The sequence below is a fragment of the Rhinatrema bivittatum genome, chromosome 2, assembly GCF_901001135.1.
Source record: "Rhinatrema bivittatum chromosome 2, aRhiBiv1.1, whole genome shotgun sequence".
Classification (NCBI taxonomy): domain Eukaryota; kingdom Metazoa; phylum Chordata; class Amphibia; order Gymnophiona; family Rhinatrematidae; genus Rhinatrema; species Rhinatrema bivittatum.
Window position 1 is genome coordinate 354,122,316 of NC_042616.1, and position 18,766 is coordinate 354,141,081.

The 18,766-nt window shown below is 45.0% G+C and overlaps 1 protein-coding gene across 9 annotated transcripts in view; it reads left to right on the forward strand.

Annotated features, from left to right (window-relative positions):
• The window catches only part of INVS (inversin), a 1,037,426-nt gene that overhangs the window by 983,312 nt on the left and 35,348 nt on the right, over window positions 1–18,766 (forward strand). For all 9 annotated transcript variants that reach the window (XM_029589897.1, XM_029589895.1, XM_029589896.1 and 6 more), the window contains one exon: window positions 16,582–16,814. In XM_029589897.1, the coding sequence (XP_029445757.1) occupies window positions 16,582–16,814 (233 nt within the window). The remainder of the gene's footprint in view (window positions 1–16,581; window positions 16,815–18,766) is intronic.

Consider the following 18,766-nt stretch of genomic DNA (forward strand, 5'->3'; position numbering starts at 1 on the left):
TCTCACTCTTCCCTAGTAATCCCCTCCCTACCCCCCTTCCCCCCTTCCCATTCTCGAGGTACCACAAATTATCCAGTACTTTATTCCATTTGAGCTAGATATTGAATTAACGGTGTCCACATCCTATGAAATTTGCACAAGGTGTCTCGTCGATGGGCCATTAATTTCTCCATATAGGGGCGGATTTTCAGAGCCCTGCTCGCGTAAATCCGCCCAAAAACCGGGCGGATTTACGCGAGCAGGGCCCTGCGCGCCGGAAGCCTATTTTACATAGGCCTCCCGGCGCGCGCAGAGCCCCGGGACTCGCGTAAGTCCAGGGGTTCTCGGAGGGGGGCGTGTCGGGGCGGGCCCCGGTCGTCGCGGCATTTCGGGGGCGTGTCGGCAGCGTTTTGGGGGCGGGTACGGGGCGTGGCTACGGCCCGGGGGCGTGGCCGCGCCCTCCGTACCCACCCCCAGGTCGCGGCCCGGCGCGCAGGAGGCCCGCTGGCGCGCGGGGATTTACGCCTCCCAGAGGGAGGCGTAAATCCCCCGACAAAGGTAAGGGGGGGGGTTAGACAGGGCCGGGCGGGTGGGTTAGGTAGGGGAAGGGAGGGGAAGGTGAGGGGAGGGCAAAGGAAAGTTCCCTCCGAGGCCGCTCCGATTTCGGAGCGGCCTTGGAGGGAACGGGGTAGGCTGCGCGGCTCGGCACGCGCCGGCTATACAAAATTCATAGCCTTGCGCGCGCCGATCCAGGATTTTAGTGGATACGCGCGGCTCCGCGCGTATCTACTAAAATCAGGCGTACTTTTGCTTGAGTCTGATGCGCAAGCAAAAGTAGGCCTATTCGCGCTTTTTGAAAATCCTACCCCATATGTATTTGCCTTAATTTGCCATAGAGTTGCGTAAGTGTGGGTGGGTTTGTACATTTCCACTGAGCAGCGATCAGTAGTCTGGCAGCAGTAGTAAGATAATAAAACATTTTTTGTGTTTCATCATCTAGGTTAGGATGAGGAAGTCCAAGTAACCAATACTCCCCTTGTAAGGGGACCTGAACACCCCACACCTTACCCACTAGCCCTGGACATGCACTCCAAAACCCCTGCAGCTGAGAACATTCCCACCACATGTGCCAATATGTACCCCTCTGGGAACACTGTCGCCAACAGTTAGGGGAGCGGCCTGGGAACCATTTGGCCACCCTCACTGGTGAATAGTGCCAGCGATAAAGCAGTTTGTATCTATTCTCCATCATAGATGCGGACATTGAGAATTGGCCTAACGCCTGAAAACACTCCGCCCAGTTATTGCGGTCCCAACGAGGACCCAGGTCCCGATCCCAAGCCAACAAATGAGATGCTCTCCCGTCCGTTTTGTGAATCAATAACTGATAAAGCTTAGAAATCCCTTTTTGAAAATATCGTGCCTGAAGGCAATACCCCTCAAACATCGAACGCAGACTGGATAAATCATAGCTGGGCCCTGAGGATCCCAAAAAATGACGCAACTGGGCATATGCTAAAAAATCAGTGGCTGGTATCTGGAACTTGGCCTGTAATTCGCTAAAAGGAACCATCCGTTGGCACCAGACCTGTCCTAAGTATGTTAATCCCCTAGTATCCCAGCGCTGAAATGTCCGACTTTTCTGACCCGCAGTAAAACCCCCAAGATATCGGATGCGAGACAATGCAGAGTACTGTTTGTTACCTATCAATTTATATTTCCATTTTTTCCAGACCGTTAAAGAGGTCTGGAGACTTATTGGGAAGGTTTTCACTTCTCTGGGGGTGCTAGTCAGTGGCCAAAATAAAGCCAGAATTGGAGTGCCCCCTATCATTTGACTTTCAATCCCTACCCACTGTTTAGGTGATTGTAGATTATGACTATCCACAATGTATTTTAGCTGTGCTGCAGCATAGTAATGTACTAGTGAGGGAAGTCCCGAGCCTCCGTCCCCACGGGTCTGGCTGAGAGTTAGGCGGGAGACCCTTGGGGGCCTCCTACGCCAGATGAAGGCAAACAATTTACGCTGAAAAGGCCTCAATTCAGCTACAGGAAATGGACATGGTAGAACCTGAAATAAGTAGCCCAGTTTAGGTAGAAGGTTCATCTTGATCGCTGCCATTCTGCCAAACCACGAAAAGGGTAGATGTTCCCATCTATCTATATCCTCCAGCAGCTTGCGAACCAAAGGTTTATAATTTAGAGATACTAACTGAGAAAAATCTAAACTAAGATTAACCCCCAGATACCGAATAGGACCCATAGTCCACCGAAATACAAACTCACTTTTACCTTGTCGCAACAAGTGCTCAGTAAAGTGTACATGAAGAATTTCTGATTTATCGAAGTTAACCCGGAATCCCGACACTCTGCCATAGCGAGTCAGCATAGATACGACCTTATGCATAGATGTCCTAGGCTGAGAGAGGGACAAGATAATAACATCTGCATAAAGGGTAATTTTATGCACTTCACTTCCAGCCTGTATGCCATACACCTCTCGTTCCCTCCTAAGCCACTCCGCCAAGGGTTCTAGGCTGAGGGCAAAGAGGAGAGGTGAAAGAGGGCAGCCCTGCCTTGTACCTCTCCGGATTTGAAAAGACTTCGAATAGCCCTGATTTATCTTAATACATGCAGATGGCTCACAGTAAAGCATCTTTATCCAAACTGCAAAGGGGCCCCCAGTCCCATCTTCCGTAAAACAACAAATAAATAGGGCCAATAAACTCTATCAAACGCCTTTTCAGGATATATGGTCATAAAGACTGCTGGCGCCTTGTTGGATTGAGCAATATGCATTAAATCTATTATTTTCCGAATGTTATCAGATGTTGCTCTACCCAGCAAGAAGCCCGCTTGATCTGCATCGATAAGTGTCCCTATATAACCACTCAGTCGAAACGCTAGAATTTTGGCCAGGATTTTTAAGTCCACATTTATGAGTGAGATAGGTCTATATGAGGCACAGCTAGTAGGGTCCTTTCCCGGTTTAGGAATAAGTATAATCCCTGCCGTATTCCCGTGCGGTAGGAGGGTTGCCCCCTCCCTCAGTTTATTAAACATGGCGAGCAATGGACCTCGGATTAGGTCTCTGAATTTTTTGTAAAAAACAGGGATGAATCCATCTAAACCTGGTGCCTTCCCGGATTTTAAGTCTTTAATTGCCCAGTCGACCTCAAATAAAGATATTGGCTTATCTAGTTGGTGCTGGACCTCTCCTGCCAGTTCCGGTAGGGGGATGGACTCCAAAAAAAATCTCAATCTCTTCCTCGGATGGAGTCTCCTCCGGCTGATACAGCTCCTCATAAAACTCTAGAAACCTGGCCCTAATCTCCAGTTGTTGCAGTAGCATCGTTCCCTGTTTATTCTTAATACGATATATCATTTCTCTATTTTGTTTTACCTGCAGGCGTCTAGCCAGAAGCTTGCTATGTTTGTTGCCAAATTCATAATGCCGCTGCTTAAGGAGATCTAGGTAGAAGGCAATGTCTGCCGCATCTAGAGCTGCAATCTCCTCCCGCTTTTGAATTACTAATCAGACTGGAAAGGATCCCGGGTTCCCCTTGTGTTTTCCCTCCAAGTCCCTCAACTCTTGTAAGAGCCTTTCTTTCTTGGCCCATTTCTGTTTTTTGTGATAGGAGGCTATACTAATAAAATGTCCTCGAAGGACCGCCTTCAAACCCTCCCATCGTGCAATTGGGGAAACCTTCTCATCCTCATTCAGCAAGAGATAGGTTTCAATTACTTCAGTGATACGATCAAAGTATTTTGGCTCATGCAGTAATGAATCAATAAGCCTCCAATATTTCCTTCCAGTCTCTGCAGGTGTCAGGTCCACCTTCCAACTAACTGGGGCATGGTCTGACCAGGTGATAGGTTCAATGACTACCCTGGCGGTAACTCCCACCAAATCCTTAGTTATGAGAAAATAATCAATTCTGGTGTATGAGTTGTGGGCATGGGAGTAAAAGGTATAATTTCGACTATGGGGAAAAGACAGCCGCCAAATATCCACCACACTGCTAGTCATCATAAACTGTTTCATGGCTTTGCGCTCTCTTTGTGACCCTGAAGTACTCTGAGCAGAAGTATCTAAGGATGGGGAAAGAGCAATATTAAAATCTCCCGCCACTATTATGTGTTGTCCAGGGAAGTTTTTGATCTGCTGTAATAATTCTGCTAAAGTCTCCCGTTGCTGGGTGGGTCTGCAATAAACATTCATTAACACCAGTTCCTGATTATGAATTATAACTTTAAGGACGAGAAAACGGCCCTGGGGATCTGCATATGATTGAGAGACTTGTACCAGTAATCCTTGTGCAAAGAATATTCCCACTCCATTATATCGCTGGTGCTTGGTAGTTGGAGCATAATATTGAAGTGGGTACCACTTTGATACCATAATCCTTTCATGACAATGATGAAGGTGGGTTCCCTGAATGAACACTACTGCTGCAGAGAGTCTTGTGAGCTCCTTAAACAAAAGCTGCCTTTTAAATGGCGAGTTTAACCCTTTGACATTAAATGTAATACATAGTACTTCACCCATTATCATACTTGACACCCAAGCCTAGCATAGCCCTAATACGTAAGTCTGTGGCTCACCCTAGCTCTAACCGATGCCTCTGAGTCTCACTCCCACCTCTGAATCATCCCACTATGATGAGTACCTCATAACCCCTAGTTATAACCACCGATAGTATGAACCATATACTCACACTTGTCCCCCCTCCCTTCCCCATCCCTTGTAACTTTTTCCAACTCCCCTCCCCCCATTTCATCCATCACCCCTCCCCCCTCCCATTCCCCTTGAATCCAATCACCCACCATATCGGTGATTCCCTAATCACGGAGGATAGCCCTCCCCCTTCCCCCATAGCCTTACTTAACTCATTCCACCGCTGTAAATGAATTGTGATAGATTTAGAGACCCCAAAATAGGTTAACTGTAAACATTAAAAGGCTTAGCAAACATTCAATATCAATAACAAGTCAACAGTTCAGAAATCAAAACTGCTGGAAAAGAACACGATCCTTAATATTGCTTTCTGGGTCAGATCCCCAACATTTCCGAAGGCCCGCTTTGCTTACTTATCTCCTGCTGCCGATCCGTTACTGATCTGGCGAGGGGGGGAAGGAGTAGAGCACGGTCTCCCGGCACCAGGCCTCCCACGCGTCTCACCGTGCTCGCCCCCTTATCTATATTTGCTGAGGATAGCGTTTAATTTTTAAGTTGACTGCGGTACTAGAATTTTTGCTTTTATTTGCGCCGAAGTTCGTCCATGTAAGCCGTCTCCCGCCGAACTCGCACTCGACAAAATGGCGGGCGGGGAGGCGAGCAGCCAAGATCTTCTTTGCCGCCCAAAGTTACCTTCCTGCCGCGGCTCGATTTCTTTTGCAGGCAATTTTTACCCGCCCGGTATGCTAACGCAGCAACTGTCTCGGTTCGCCGGTTTGAATATGAGTTTCGGAGGATAAAATAAGATATTGTTGCTGTGGCTGTGCGGAGCTTCAGACGCGTGCAGCCATCCCTGAGCGTGGCGAACAGCGCCCCCTCCGCACGTACGATTTTGACTGTATCATGGGTAGCTTCCCACCCTGTTCTGGAGTAGCTTTGCTACATCTCACTTGTTCTGGATCTACTAGTCTAAATGCTAAGAAATGAGAAAATACTACTTACCTGATAATTTCCTTTTCTTTAGTATAGACAGGTGGCTCTATCTTCCTCTCCTTGACTGCCAGCGGGCTGTGCTATTGTCCTTCTGTGTGGCTGTGTGTTTCAGGGGTTACTGGTAAGTGTTAGTCCAGTCCCTAGACTAGTTGTAATACATTCTTTGTCTGAGCTCAGTGTTTTCCTGTTGGCTGAGTGCTGGTATGGTTATCTGTTAATAATCAAGTTTTGTTAGTCTGTTCACAGTTGGCTTTTGCAGAGAATACTGGCAGGCTAATGTCAGTGCAGGGGTATATGTATACCATGATGTCAGCTTTGCACCGTCTCTATCTGCTAGTAGAGGTGCATAACCCACTTGTTCTGGATCCACCTGTCTATACTAAAGAAAAAGAAATGATCAGGTAAGTAGTAATTTCTCAATTGTCTGGCTAAGTCCTGAATTTAGCCAGACAAACTATCAGAATATTGACAAACAAACAAACAAACAAATAAATAAATATAGTCATGTTGCATATTTAGATTGCAGGTAGTTTAGACTGGAAATGGACCAGTTTGCTCTTGCTACTTAAATAAATTCAACGTTCCAGCTCAGAAGCTGTTTTTCATTGAAGGTATCATAAGGTTTGATTAATTAAGTATGTTTTTGATCAGATACTGGTTTTGCTTTTAGCAAGGCTTTAAAAAACAGTTATTACATATTGAAAATTGACTACATTTTTATAACTATTATAAAATAAGTGCTTATTTATACTGATCATGGTAGCCATATGTTTGTGTATATTCATAATGATTTGTCATTAAGCCAGCTGTTAATAATATTCTGAATAAATAACCTGGGCATCAAGGAAACAAAATATTTGCTTTATTCTTTAAAAATGGCCAGACTGTTCTCCAGACCTCCGTTTTCCAGGACAGCTATTCTAAAACTATTTATTTCTTTTTGCCTGTTTCTGTCATACAAAATTTAGCTTGGAAAAAGAAATTCAACTATGGTAATTTCTTGTGTTTTGTTTTGGGCTGGCCTGATGGCTCAGCAGCAGCACTGTGTGCTGGCATAAGAAGGGTCCCGACTTCAATTCCCAGATCAGATCTTCCGCTCTCCAGGTTGGCTGGGAATACTGTAAATGCAGTGTTCACTGTTCATTGTCCCTATGGGGGAGGGAGTCATCATCAACAAAGGTGACACCTGGTGACTGGTTTAAGAGCCCATGATACAGGATTCTAGAAGGAGCCCCACTGCATAGCCCCCAGTCTCGGGACCATTGCTGCAAAAAGCAGACTAGGAGAGCAGGACTAAGGAGAAAAATCCCTGGATAGTTGCAAATAAAAGCCAGGATGTTAGCACTAATTCCAAATGAGCTAGAAGAAAAAGAAGAAAGGAGGAACTGGGACAAAAAAACAATTCTTTGTTTTAAAGGAGTAAATTAGAGTTGGGATCTTACACCCTCAGAGTAGGCAGAGGAACAAGTTACAGAACTTAAAAGACATAGGTAAACAATCTGGGTTCTTCTTTGAGATAATTTTGTATATTAACCATGGGTGGATTTTTAATCCTTCTATATTATAAGAATGTTAGGTGCTCTGGGTAATTATTGCATCACATCTGCGCATGTGCAACATAATGACCTCACCTAGCACAGTAGGCAGAGCTGTAGATGGAGACTGAGAAGTCTACGTCATGATGTGGAGCCAGTCAGTGTAGCAGTGGTGCCAGCAACAGAACAGTTGATGGGGATTCCCAGGCCACACTAGCGATGGAGGAGTAGTGGCATAGGCAGCAGAAGAGCTCGTGGGGGGTTCCCGAGCTTTACCAGCTTAAGGAAACAAAAAAAAACCCAGAGTCTCCAAAAGCAGAATAGTTGGTGGGGTTTTCCAGCCCTACTAGCACAGGAGAGAAAGAAAGTGCAGCAAGCAGCAGAAGACCTAGTGGAGTTTCACAGGCCCCACCAGCACATAAAAATGACCTTGGAGCCTGAAAGGACTAGAAAGGGGGGGAGAAGAGAGGGCCAGAGTAGGTGCAGCAGGATGAAGGGGGAAGCAGTGGGAGAGAAAGGAGGAGGAGGAGAAGGTGCTGGAGATGGGAGAAAGGGAGAGGGTATAATGGCAGAGTGAAAGGGGAGGGGCTGGAGGAAAGAAGGGTATATCAGGACAGTGAAAGGATTGGGGCTTCATGAGGGGAAGCAATGAGAAGGAAAGGGGTGAAGGAGTAGGAGAGTGGGAGGGTGATGATGGAGGGGAAGAAGTAGAAGGGTGGTGGGTGGCTGAGGAGGAGTGAATGTGCGAAGAATGCAAAGGGAAGAAGAGTGTGAATGTGAGAGGGAAGAGAGGAGTGCACATCCATACCTCTACCCTGCACTGTCCCCCATGCAAACACACTCTCCTCTCCCATCGCCACAGCCAGACATACACTCCAACCCCACATATGCACATATATACCCCACCCCACAAAAATACACACAAACACAAAACACAACCCCACACACCCTATTCCCCAAACCCACACACACCCCACCCCACACACAACCCCATCCCCCCTCATACATGCACCACCTATATCCCTCTCACACTCATACCCACACACCCACACTCGCACCCACAATCCACACCCCGTACACACACACACCCCTTCCAATCCCAACCCCACCCATATACATGCACCCAATTCCACATATGTGCACTGCCACTCCACACAGACTCACATACCCCCACCTCACAAACACTCATGCACTCCCACCCCACATGCATCCACCCACACAAACACATGCACTCCCACAAACACACACACCCCTACACACGCACCTTCATCCCACCCCACACATACACGTACACACTCATTCAAGGAGGAAAGAAGGAGGTGGGGTAAAAGATTCTATAGCGCTCTCCCTGCCCTTCCTTTCATTAAAAGTCACTTCCCCTACCCAGCTTGCATTTTCCACCTAGGCACAAACAATGAATTTAGAGTAGAGAGCCCACTGGCAGGGTTTTTATTTTATTTATTTATTTATTGTTTTTGTTATACCGAGTTTCATGATAGGCATCACATCAACCCGGTTTACAAATAACAAGGAGTGTAAAGCATAACGTAACGTAAAAAACAATATTTTCAATAAGAACCTTGAACTTTAAATACAGTGAATCAGAAAAAGGGAGAGGGAAAAAGGGAGAGGGAGAGGGAAAGTTACAAAAAACAAGGAAAATAAACTTGGGATGGAAGGGGAGAAATTGAACAGGGTTGGAAAGTGAAGAAAGCAGGGGCACAACCATTAGAAAATATTTCCATCTTATCCTTCTACACCAGTCCAGGTCAGTCCATAGGAGTGGGTTTTGTCTCCTTACCAGCAGATGGAGATAGAGCACAGTGAATTCTTCTGTGACATCATCACCACTACTTATAGGAGGTGCAGCACAGAGAAAGCCAGTATTCTCTACCTCCAGCAAATGGTACGACTCCTGGTGGTGCAGCAGGATTTGGATTGGCAGGGCACTGGAACAGTCTGAGGGCCAAGCAATTGGTTAGTCCAGCAGTGCAAGCCTGCTGGAATGGTTACTGGCACTAGAGGGGGCTTGGTTGATTCTTGATGCGGGGGACGGGCACTGACTTTTCAGTGCCCGCTTTCATAGTGCATGCATGGCGCCCGCAAGGGGGGCACCATGCAATATGCAAATTAGGGGGTCATGCTAGCAAGGAGGGAAACCCAACTCCACATACGTGCACGGCGTTGGTCTTCATAACTCGGTGGTCTGCCGAGGTTTGTTTTGATTTTTTTTTCTTTTTTTTTTTCTCTCAAAATCATTTTTTTATTAAAGAACGTGTGGCGACAGCCACAGCAACCGTGATAGAGGCACTACATATCAACCAGATACAAAAACATGAGAAAAACATAGCTCAACAGATACTGTGATACAAATAACAATGCAGGTGCTGCCGTTGCACACACGCCCCTTCTTTTCTTGGTGTACCCAACACCCCCACTCAATTCCCAGAGCACTCACCACAAACACACTCACACTTCCACCCATACATCCTCCCTCTTATTTCCGCCCCCCCCAGGGGATGGTGTTTAGCATAAACAACAGTAGAATCAAGCAAGTACATTTGCAATAACTCGGAGAAAGAAAATATGGCACAGTCCCTGCAAACTCGGGAATCTACAGGCATTGGGGTTATCACGATTATGTCCACGTAGTTTGGTATCCAATGTTTATGAGCTGAGTTTGTATATCCAGTGGAAGTAAAGCAAAACAAGCAGTCCAATGAGATTAGAAGTAGTATCCAAAGTGCGCCCCATTGAAATATGATCCAAGCGTATCGGCTGCAGAGTTGACGCAAGTTTAGAGTACCAAGCTCGCAACGGTGGTTGTGTCATAGGATCAATCCATAAAGCCAGTATCGTCTGGCAGGCTAACAGGATAGCAGTGCGGCCAAAATGTCCAGCAGCAGCAGTGTGCGGGGCAATCCAGACAGCAACAGTCTCCCCGACCGCAGAACATGGGAAGTAGTGCAGCAAGCCACATGCGACAAGACGCTATCCCAGAATGTGCGAAGAGTCGGGCACTGAAACAGCTGGTGCGCCAAAGTGCCCGGCGCTGCACCGCATTTGACGCATTGGGGTGAAGGTAAACGGCCCATACGATGACGTCGAACGTCATCACAGATAATATGATGTAGGATCCGAAATTGTAGTTCCCGCAGGGTAAGGTCGGGCACAGTGGTGGTCATAGTTTTAAAACACGTAAGTATGTCCACGGAAGTAATAGACCTCCCCCAGGCTTCCGTCCAGTACTCCGCTAGGGCGCTCAAATGGCGAGGTTGTCTGTTCTTTTGTCCCAACACTTTCCATCCCCTTATGGAGTTGTGTAGAAGAGCATTTTCAAAGAAGCGTTGGGCAAAGCTAGACTCCTTACGAAACTCATCCGCTGTCCACTTGAACGATTGGAGATAATGGCGAGCCTGGAGATATGCAAAGAAGTGTTTACGGGGTAGCATATAATCCCGAGCCAAAGTTGCAAAGTCTTGCACCACTGGGGTAACTGGGAGATAAAAATGAAAGATAAACGGCAATCCCTTTTGAAGCCAGTCTTGAAAGATCGCCCAGCAATCCAATCCAGGTTGAAATTTCTTATTACCCAAAAGTGGTATTAACAAGGAGGCAATTCCTGGGAGACCCTCCTGTTGACGAAACCAACGCCAGGCTTGCCTACAAGGATGTAGTAGTTCCTTAGGGATATTCAAGGCACTGTAGGTGGCTGTGTCAGCTTGAATCAGATACACTGGAGACCATGGAGCCACCATACTGATGAGCAAATTATCTTCACAATAAGAGTATTGGTCCAATATCCACTCCCCCACAAAGCGAAGCTGGCAGGAAGCATTATACAGTCGGATATCAGGCATATTCAATTGATTTTTTTTTCTAATGAAGAAGTACTTTTTCTGCTTTTCTGTACTTCTTCTACATGCGCTCACTCATCACATTTGCATGTGATGAGCGCTAACTCATTCACTCCGCGTCGGACACGTGTTAAATAGGCGCTAATCCACCTATTTTATTAGGAGGTGGATTAGCACCTATTTAACCCGCATCCAACAGCAGGTTAAACAATGCACTCGTGTGAGCGCACTGTATTGCATCGGCCCCTTTGAGAGAGATGCTCTCCCTCCCCCTCCCCCCTCCCATTTGCTGCAAGACGTCTCTGCATATATTTAAGCAGCAAAGAAAAGAAAAAGGTAAAGGCAAGAGGAAATCCATGGTGAGGAGAGATACAGAACTAGGGCAGTCACTGCAGTTGTTTGGGCCTGGTCTTGGGCCTGGCTAGAGGATACACTCCAAGCTGAATTTTGCCTCTGTAGTGGTAGGAGGGGATTGAGCTGCCACAAGGGATAAGTGCTTACAGGGATGTTTGTAATTTGATCACTGCCATATTTTCTTCAGGGTGGAGCAGTGTGAGCATGGCCACTGCTGTGGCACATGTAGATGTTGGTTCTCTGCTTCCTCCTTAAGAACATAAGGACATAAGAAATTGCCATGCTGAGTCAGACCAAGGGTCCATCAAGCCCAGCATCCTGTTAAAAAACAGAGGCCAAACCAGGCCACAAGCACCTTGCAATTACCCAAACACTAAGAAGATCCCAAGCTACTGATGCAATTAATAGCAGCGGCTATTCCCTAAGTAAACTTGATTAATAGCCATTAATGGACTTCTCCTCCAAGAACTTATCCAAATCTTTTTTGAACCCAGCTACACTAACTGCACTAACCACATCTTCTGGCAACAAATTCCAGAGCTTTATTGTGCGTTGAGTGAAAAAGAATTTTCTCCGATTAGTCTTAAATGTGTTACTTGCTAACTTCAAGAAATGCCCCCTATTCCTTCTGTTATTCGAAAGTGTAAATAACCAAGTCACATCTACTCATTCAAGACCTCTCATGATCTTAAACACCTCTAACTTATTCCCCCTCAGCCGTCTCTTCTCCAAGCTGAACAGCCCTAACATCTTCAGCCTTTCCTCAAAGGGGAGCTGTTCCATCCCCTTTATCATTTTGGTTGCCCTTCTCTGTACCTTCTCCATCGCAACTATATCTTTTTTGAGATGCGGCGACCAGAATTGTACACAGTATTCAAGGTGCGTTCTCACCATGGAGCGATAAAGAGGCATTATGACATTTTTCTGTTTTATTAACCATTCCCTTCCTAATAATTCCTAACATTCTATTTTTTGCTTTATTAACTGCTGCAGCACACTGAGCTGACGATTCTAAAGTATTATCTACTATGATGCCTAGATCTTTTTCCTGGGTGGTAGTTCCTAATATGGAACCTAACATTGTGTAACTACAGCAAGGGTTATTTTTCCCTATATGCAACACCTTGCACTTGTCCACATTAAATTTCATCTGCCATTTGGATGTCCAATCTTCCAGTCTTGCAAGGTGGTCCTGTAATGTATCACAATCCGCTTGTGATTTAAGTACTCTGAATAATTTTGTATCATCCGCAAATTTGATAACTTCACTCGTCGTATTCCTTTCCAGATCATTTATATATATATTGAAAAGCACCGGTCCAAGTACAGATCCCTGAGGCACTCCACTGTTTACCCTTTTCCACTGAGAAAATTGACCATTTAATCCTACTCTCTGTTTCCTGTCTTTTAACCAGTTTGTAATCCACGAAAGGACATCGCCTCCTATCCCATGACTTTTTAGTTTTCTTAGAAGCCTCTCATGAGGGACTTTGTCAAAAGCCTTCTAAAAATCGAAATATACTACATCTACCGGTTCACCTTTATCCATGTGTTTATTAACCCCTTCAAAAAAATGATGCAGATTTGTTAGGCAAGTCTTCCCTTGGGTAAATCCATGTTGACTGTGTTCCATTAAACCATGTCTTTCTATATGCTTTATGATTTTGATCTTGAGAATAGTTTCCACTATTTTTCTCGGCACTAAAGTCAGGCTCACTGGTCTATAGTTATCCGGATCGCCCCTGGTGCCTTTTTTAAATATTGGAGTTACATTGGCCACCCTCCGTAGGTAAGATGGCGGTCGACAGCGTCCGTGCTGCTCTGGTAGGCCCAGGAACGGAGGCCGGAAGGCCAGTGGTAGCTGGCAGCAGCCGCGAGTTCGCCCAAAAGAGCCAAAGTAGTAAAAAGAGAGGTGAGCAGAAGCGGTCACAGCCGTCTGCGGCCGCAGAGCGTAACACCCAAAATCCAGGCAGGCTCCCATTCATCCCCACCCACCCAAATCCCAGGCAGACCCCTATTCACATCCATCCAGATCCCAGGCAGACTCCCATTTGCACATACTCACCTATCCCAGGAAGGCTCCTGTGCATGCATGTGCGTATACACACACTCACAGACACACACATACACCCATCCATCTATCCATCCATCAATACAAGGCAGGCTCCCATTAACGCACACACACACATCAGGCAGGCTCTCATTCATACACACACACCCCAGGCAGACTCCTATTCACACACACACACACACACACACACGCACACCTATCCCAGGCAAGCTCTCATTCACACACACTCACATACATACACACATCCCAAGCTAACTCCCATTCATACACAAACACACACACTTATCCCAGGAAGGCTCCCATTCATACACCCACTCATCTCAGGCAGACTCCCATTCACACACCCATCCCAGGTAGGCTCCCATTCACACACACACACATACACATGCAGCCCAGTCAGGCTGCTGTTCACACATATACATGCATCCCAGGAAGGCAGGGTCCATGAGGCCTCTTATTCTTCCTCTGCTGCTGTTGCATAGAGATGTATCTCCTTCACTGGGGAGAGCAGCTTTTCTACAGTTCCTCCTGCGAGATGAGCATACAGGAAGTTCTAGCACCATGAATGTTGAATACTGTGGGACCAGCCCATGAGGAGGAGCTGCAGGACAGACTTTCACTTTTGCTGTGGGATTGGTCATGTGGAGTGCAGGCCTTCTGATTCTTCTGCTACCCATGGAATGGGGTCTACCAGCAGCCACAGAGTCCTCTTCCTGCTCCCAACGCTGCCCCCCACACCCAGTGGTGATTGTCCTGCTCATGGGAACAGGGTGTAAGGCTAAAAGAGAAAAGAGATACTGATGGGGAGAAAGGGGTCCCTATGCCTGATCTCTGGAAGACATGAGGCTATATGATGCTGTGCATTCTGATTCCTTGGTGTATAAAAGGTTGGCCATTCCTGTGGTGGATTAATTTTCACAACTAGATTTGGGCTAATACCTCTTGTTTTGCTGTCTTGATGGAGGTACAGTCTTTCAGATACTGAAGTCTTTTCTAATTAGTGATGATTCTAAAGGCATATTTGTATGGATATATTTCCAATGGGCTACATTATTTGTCTTCTGACCATAAGACTTACATTGTTATAACTGAGTAGTGTAATAAAATACAGCGGAACTAGAGTTGTATAGTAGTTTTGCATGTAGAGACATCTTCATCTCCACTATATGGTCCTAGTCCCCAAGCCCTTGGTTAGTACATATACAGAAAGACTATCCCACTCATCACTGCAGCTTCTCCAGAGGCTTGCAGGAATGGGAGGTCTTTTAGACAATGGGGGGTGGGGGGTAGTTTTGATTTCAGGAAAGAAAGACATGTTTCAGTGTGCTCTTTATAGCAAAGAAAAGGAGAGACACTGCCCTGCCAGTTCATGGTGATAAACTGGAGGGAAGCAGAGTGTTTTGGTCATTTTTCCTACATTGAGAGCTAGGATTTTTGATGTTTTGACCAGCACCTTCTGGGAGGCTGAAACCCTCTCTCCAGAGGTACAGGGGGAAATCTGTATACACCTTCGCCCCTACAAGAAGAGGTTGCAGAAACTTGTGAATAAGATCAAGTATTTTTGACAAGACTGAGTTTTTTTCAAATTGTTTGGGATGGAAGTATTTTTGCTGCCCCCTTCCTTGCCCAGATCTGGACTGTAATATCTGTTCCAGAATTGGCCCTTCCCTCAGGAGGGTCAGAGATCTATTATTTTGAAGAGGAGGTTGGAGAACAATATCTGGAGACCCCCAATCGGAGTTTCCACCCTGGGAGATGGAACTCAGGCAGGTAAAGATTGGGAGTGCCCATCTGGAGATCAGGTATTGTGGAAAAGGGGACATCTGCTCTGGATAGGACTCCCCGGCCACCTTGGGACACACATTCATCCCATACCATGGATAGATTGCTAGTTCCCAAGTTTCAGTACCAAGGGACACGTCCATAGAATGATACCCAGCTTAAACTTGTACAATGAAATAGACAAAGAAACTGTATGTGTTTGGACTCTTTATTATTTTATTTTATTGATTTACATACAATCAATAAACATAATTTTGAATACCCATCTAGTGAGTCCTGCCTATTTTATCCAGGTACCTGTCCCAAAGAGCAAGCGTAAACCACACATACAGGAGGTTTCCATTGCCTGGGCCCAGAAAGGTAATCTTCCCCTCACAGAGAAGAATCCACCCTTTGGGTACAGAAAGTTGGGGAAAAGACTGAGGAGCTAGCCCACATAAAGAAATTATTTTATGGCTCTTTGGAATCATCACTATTCCCCAAAAAAGTGTAAATTTACATGCATTGATAAGTGTAAAGTCACAGTGCAAAATATGGTTGAAAATACCTAAACAGGGTTATATAGCTATCCATAACAAAGGTAGTTGAAGCACCTATTTGCCCTCCCCTAAAGCACAGAGAGAATATAACACTCAATACAATCGCCACAGATAAAATATTTATTGATATAAAGCAGGGCTGCAGATTTTTTGACATGTTAATTTTATTTATTAATTATGCTTTATCAACTGCACAGGAGAACCAAAGTGGTGAACCCTAGGGTCTTACATTAAGGTATAAATGGACACAGCACATAAGTTTTACAGCAAAAACTCACAAAGTATATCTGACTAAAGCTAAATTTATTGTACCTTCTCCTTCCTGGCCTTCCATGGGACCAGCTAGCCCATACTCCTGGTTTAGCCTGTCATGGAACCAGCTGGGCTAAGTCCCCTTAGCTGATTTGTCTGTCAAGCAGTTTTTCCAAAAATTCATTCCGCCTGCCAATGCACAGGCCCCTTGTTTTTCCCCGCTTCCCCCGCTTTGCACTACCAGCCTGTAAATGGTGGGAAGGAAATCCATGCCCCCTCCCCTGGCACAATAGTTCCCAGCAGCATCGACAAGGGGCCAATTGTTTCACTGATGCATAATGTTTATAAGTTGATAATATGTATAAATCTGATCTATATACCTAGACGCTGAGGTGGGCAAGCCTAGTACTTCTCATCAACTCCATCATCTCATCAGCAGCAATGTTGTTGTGTTGAGGTATAAACCAACAAGCATGGGGCAAAATGTTTTGATGTTAAAGCAGGTTCCCTAAACTAAGCATTTCTGTTTTGTTTTCTACAGATACCAGCTAAGGCAGAAGCTCTTCCAGCTTCTTAGTACCAAGAAACAGAACAAGGATGAGGACACCAGACTGAAACATGAAGCAGCTGCTTTCCTTATCCGGGTCATTTGGAAGAAAGAACTGAACCACAGCTCCCTGAAACCAGTTTCATTCTGCAAAAATCATAGGTCTATGAGTATGAACTTTGCCTTAAAAGCAAACAAGCAGCCATCTACCCTAAAACAGATATATGGTAAATATTTGCATGATGTATTGGCACTTAAATTCTAAGAGGGTAACTTTCAAACAATTGCACACATACCAATATATGTGTGTATATAGATGTGCAAAATCTACTCCTGTATTTTATAATCTGCATGTATATGATATACACAGGTTATAAAATAAACATAAATACACCCTGCAACATACATGCACATGTGAAAAAAACATGCAAATACCTTAACCAGGGTGGAACCAGACTGCTGGTGCTAACCTTTAAAAAGGAGATAGAGCAGCTTTTAAACTAGAACAAAGGGGAAAGCCAACAATCGCTCGGCAGCGCATGGTTCGGAGAGAGGTATCTTCAAAGGATACTAATGATGCATTAGAATTAGGGCATCCCGACAGTGAGGTTTCAATAATAAGAAAAGTAGTCCAAGTGCCTGTAACTAAAAATTCACCTGAGCTAAAAAAAATTCTAACTTATCCCTATCAATTAAAAAGCAGAATGAAAATACAAACAAAAAACAAACTTTGAAATGTTTGTATGCTAATGCCAGAAGTCTAAGAAGTAAGATGGGAGAATTAGAAAGTATAGCAGTGAATGATGACATAGACTTAATTGGCATCTTAGAGACATGGTGGAAGGAGGACAACCAATGGAACAGTGCTATACCGGGGTATAAACTATATTGAAATGACAAAGAGGAGCACCCGGGAGGCGGTGTGGTGCTTTATGTCCAGGATGGCATAGAGTCCAACAGGATAAACATACTGCACGAGACTAAATACACAATTGAATCTTTATAGGTAGAAATCCCTTGTGTGTTGGGGAAGACTATAGTGATAGGAGTATACTACTGTCCACCTGGTCAAGATGGTGAGATTGACAGTGAAATGCTAAGAGAAATTAGGGAAGCTAACCAAATTGGTAGTGCGGTAATAATGGGAGACTTCAATTACCCCAATATTGACTGCGTAAATATATCATTGGGACATGCTAGAGAGATAAAGTTCCTGGATGGAATAAATGATAGCTTTATGGAGCAATTGGTTCAGGAACCTACGAGAGAGGGAGCAATTTTAGATCTAATTCTCAGTGGAGAACAGGATTTGGAGAGAGAGGTAACGGTGGTGGGGCCGCTTGGCAATAGTATTCATAATATGATCAAATTTGATTTAATGACTGGAAGGGGGACAGTAAGAAAATCCACGGCTCTCGTGCTAAACTTTCAAAAGGGAAACTTTGATAAAATGAGAAAAATTGTTAGAAAAAAACTGAAAGGAGCAGCTACAAAAGTAAAAAGTGTGCACGAGGCGTGGTCATTGTTAAAAAATACCATCCTAGAAGCACAATCCAGATGTATTCCACACTTTAAGAAAGGTGGAAAGAAGGCAAAACGATTACCGGCATGGTTAAAAGGGGAGGTGAAAGAAGCTATTTTAGCCAAAAGATCTTCATTCAAAAATTAGAAGAAGGATCCAACAGAAGAAAATAGGATAATGCATAAATGTTGGCAAGTTAAATGTAAGACATTGATAAGACAGGCTAAGAGAGAATTTGATAAGAAGTTGACCGTAGAGGCAAAAACTCACAGTAAAAGCTTTTTTAAATATATCTGAAGCAGAAAGCCTGTGATGGAGTCAGTTGGACCGTTAGATGATCGAGGGATTAAAGAGGCACTTAGAGAAGATAAGGCCATCACGGAAAGATTAAATGATTTCTTTGCTTCGGTGTTTACTGAAGAGGATGTTGGGGAGGTACCCATACTGGAGAAGGTTTTCATGGGTAATGATTCAGATGGACTGAACCAAATCACGGTGAACCTAGAAGATGTGGTAGACCTGATTGACAAACTTAAGAGTAGTAAATCACCTGGACCGGATGGTATACACCCCAGAGTTCTGAAGGAACTAAAAAATGAAATTTCAGACCTATTAGTAAAAATTTGTAACCTGTCATTAAAATCATCCATTGTACCT